Source organism: Seriola lalandi, unplaced genomic scaffold (assembly GCF_002814215.2).
Source record: "Seriola lalandi dorsalis isolate HSWRI2012SDOR001 ecotype SW California unplaced genomic scaffold, Sedor1 jcf7180001965398, whole genome shotgun sequence".
In the NCBI taxonomy this organism is placed as follows: Eukaryota; Metazoa; Chordata; class Actinopteri; order Carangiformes; family Carangidae; genus Seriola; species Seriola lalandi.
The window spans coordinates 1-960 of NW_019436066.1; the positions used below are offsets into that span (position 1 = coordinate 1).

A 960-nucleotide genomic window follows, 5' to 3' on the forward strand; every position below is an offset into this window, starting at 1 on the left:
TGAGTGTGTGTGTGTGTGTGTGTGTGTGTGTGTGTGTGTGTGTGTGTGTGTGTGTGTGTGTCTTACGTTGCTGTATATGTGCTGCAGTGTGTCTCTGGCGTTTGACACGGACAGGTCAGTGTTCATGACGAACTTCAGTCCACTGGGAGTCTCGTAGTAATGAAGACGATACTTGCTGGTCTGAAAGGACAGGAAACCCTCCTTCCTGAGGACAGACAGGCTGCTAAGGACCACAGACAGGTAGAGACAGGTAGACGCAGACAGACAGGTGTTGTGAAGGATACATGTCCAGAGGAGACATCTTACTGACGAATGAGCGGATGGAGAACAGCATCCCATACATCAGCTTATACTCCTGCAGAGACACAGACAGAGAGAGAGAGACAGACAGAGACACAGACAGAGAGAGACACAGACAGAGACACAGACAGAGAGAGAGAGACAGACACAGACAGAGAGAGAGACAGACAGAGACAGACACAGACAGAGAGAGAGACAGACAGAGACACAGACAGAGAGAGACACAGACAGAGAAACAGACAGAGAGAGACACAGACAGAGAGAGACACAGACAGATACAAAGAGACACAGACAGATACAGAGAGACACAGACAGAGAAACAGACAGACAGAGACACAGACAGAGAGAGACACAGACAGAGACAGAGACACAGACAGGTTAAAGGTTTTCAGTTCATTATATTATATTATTGGTTTATTATCTTGACTAAAGGTCTGATCCACTCACCTCCTCCTTGGAGATTCCCGCCTGCTTCTTGCGGTTCCACTCGTTGTAATACAGACAGTTTCCATTCCGGTCAAATATGTACAAGTTATGGACGGTCATCTGAAATCACAGTCATTCTCATCCTTTTACTGACAGAATAACATGAAATTCTTCAAACAATCAATAAATGAATAACTATTAATAACCTCAGGCTGTTTCACATTAGTGCCGAAT

At 45.4% G+C, this 960-nt stretch overlaps 1 protein-coding gene across 1 annotated transcript; it reads right to left on the reverse strand.

Annotated features, from left to right (window-relative positions):
• Window positions 1–31: 31 nt before the first annotated feature.
• On the reverse strand, window positions 32–890 carry LOC111649920 (trafficking protein particle complex subunit 1-like; the record flags this gene model as incomplete). Its single annotated transcript, XM_023399620.2, has 3 exons — window positions 748–890; window positions 285–355; window positions 32–205 (listed from the first exon to the last, which is right to left on the reverse strand). Coding segments are annotated over exons 1-3 (344 nt in total), but the record flags the coding sequence as incomplete, so codon positions are not given.
• Between the last annotated feature and the right edge of the window lie 70 nt (window positions 891–960).